Source organism: Corylus avellana, chromosome ca3 (genome assembly GCF_901000735.1).
Source record: "Corylus avellana chromosome ca3, CavTom2PMs-1.0".
Lineage (NCBI taxonomy): Eukaryota > Viridiplantae > Streptophyta > Magnoliopsida > Fagales > Betulaceae > Corylus > Corylus avellana.
In genome coordinates this window covers 8,813,514-8,815,570 of record NC_081543.1, presented here as the reverse complement: position 1 = coordinate 8,815,570, position 2,057 = coordinate 8,813,514, and the positions used below count along the sequence as shown (strand labels likewise).

The following is a 2,057-nucleotide window of genomic DNA, read 5'->3' as shown; positions in this document are numbered from 1 at the left end:
CCTTATGGTGTTCAGTGCCTTGACTAAAGGAGCCATGTTAATCATGCTCTTGTTGACGTAATCGTATCATGACTTCTGTAAGCTTCCTTGCCAATAATACTTAAGTAGAACACAAATTAATGAGGTTAAAACTGTATACTTGATGTTGGATTGGTGATCCTAACCATATTAGCATGTAGCATCATTATTCTTACACTATCTCATGGCGTAGACACTCCAGAGGGTCATGCTCCCCTCCGACGTTTTCTTGTTGGGTATTCTTTCCGTGATTCGAATGTTGGTTATTGTCAGGTGGGTTTGCTCCCTCGTAGACCTGTAGAAAGTTATCTTTGTGCTAGTATGGAGTTTGTTTATTTATAATGACATTATGCATCAAACACCTGTTACTGAAGTGTTTGGGTGAAACACGATATGTTACAAACTAATACATTCAAAAGTATCTCACATTTTGTGTATTTCACAGCCCCAACGCAAGTCTTGTTCCAGATTATAGCATATATAGGATTATACTTTCAAATAAACTTGTTCCTGAATCATTTTGTGTCTACAAGATACATGTTGATCTAGTTTTTTGAGTATATAGAAAAATTAGTGTTAATGACATTATGAATCTTGCTTTGAATTCGATTGCTTGCTAAGTGAATTTTCGGTTCCGAATTACTCAACAAGCTGACTCCATAAATTCCTTGAATTCCAATTCCAATCCCCTTTCGCAAAGGTAAAATTCCCACTGTCACTGTTCCACCGAATGGATCTTTCACCGGAACAAAATTGATCAGTTGCTCTCTCTCAAACTCTATTCAATCTCGTTTTGTTAGAATCTATGCCATGTTTCTTGAGATTCTATAGTTGAAGCTTTGGATTCTGATTGTGATTTTTGGGGTTTCTTATGCTTTTCCTGTTGGTTGCCTTACCGTTTGTATCTGTACTCAGTAGCTATATTTGGATTTATTCATGATTTATTTAGGGTTTATCAGTTTGTGCTTGCAATCAACCGTTGTTTGTATAGCAAAAGTCTGTTTATTCTCAGCTCCTTTACTGGTTTCACTTTACTTTTCCATGTGTTGTCATATATGCATGTATAATTCCAGATATGCTGGTTGCTAACAACTTATCTTGGATGGAGCTAAATACCTGTTTGAATTGGTATAGTTTTGGCAACATTAATGAAAAGAATTGTCTGGCTTTCATGTCGACGAGCACGGCTGAAGCTCTACAAGGGAGTGCAAGCTCAAAAGCTTACAAGTTTGATCAAATTCAGGTAATTTTAGTGGAAACATTTTGCACGTGTTACTGGTATAGAAATTATTGTTCTGAATTATCTGTTATTATATCTGAAATTGATTATTTGAGAAAGGCACTTCTTGTTGTTGGAAATGTTTTTTGTATTATCAGCTCGTTAAGATAATTGTCTTTGTTGGCGCTTTTAACTTGTCGCATTGACAAAGTGATGGTTTGGGCTTATGCTGGCTGTCTGATGACTTTAGGTACTGCAAGGCTTAGACCCCGTTAGGAAAAGGCCAGGGATGTATATTGGAAGCACAGGGCCTCATGGTTTGCACCATATGGCATCTCCTTTTTCACTTTTGTTTTGTCGTGCTAATACTATTATTTTGCTGATTTCATGGGAAAAAAAGATCAAGTTGCCATGCTCATTGAGTGTGATCCTTTAGGTTTATGAAATGTTAGATAGTGCTGTGGATGAGGCTCAAGCACTATACGATTCAAAGATAGATGTTGTTTTGTATGAATACGATTTTGTTAGCATCTGCGATGATGGTCATGGGGTATGTTTTTCTTTTGTCGCGCTTATACTATTATATCTGTTAGCCTTTTCCTGATTCAATCATGACGTTGATCAATATCAGTCTGAGCATTTGCTTTTGAGGTAACTAATTTAGAACTGAGGGATGGAAACTTGTGGGCTATTTGCTTTTCCGAATATTTGTAATCAACATGTTGAGAGTCTCTACACATTTCTCATTGCCAATTGCTCAATTTCTTTCTTGATTTCCTGTGATGTTGTAGAAAATTCAGATAATTTCAGGCGAAAGAAG

The 2,057-nt window shown here is 36.6% G+C and overlaps 1 protein-coding gene across 1 annotated transcript; it reads left to right on the top strand.

Annotated features, from left to right (window-relative positions):
* The first annotated feature begins 1,012 nt into the window (after positions 1 to 1,012).
* On the top strand, positions 1,013 to 1,707 carry LOC132173509 (uncharacterized). The gene is made up of 2 exons (XM_059585025.1): positions 1,013 to 1,261; positions 1,488 to 1,707. Exons 1-2 carry the CDS (start codon positions 1,094 to 1,096, stop codon positions 1,671 to 1,673), a joined length of 354 nt encoding a protein of 117 aa, XP_059441008.1. The 5' UTR covers positions 1,013 to 1,093; the 3' UTR covers positions 1,674 to 1,707.
* The last annotated feature ends 350 nt before the right edge of the window (positions 1,708 to 2,057 follow it).

What these genes read in the sequence shown, in the direction of transcription:
- LOC132173509 (XM_059585025.1), top strand. Translation starts at nt 1,094, where the DNA reads ATGCTGGTTGCTAACAACTTATCTTGGATGGAGCTAAATACCTGTTTG. An exon ending in ACAAGTTTGATCAAATTCAG is followed by an intron (nt 1,262 to 1,487) that starts GTAATTTTAGTG and finishes TGATGACTTTAG; the next exon opens with GTACTGCAAGGCTTAGACCC.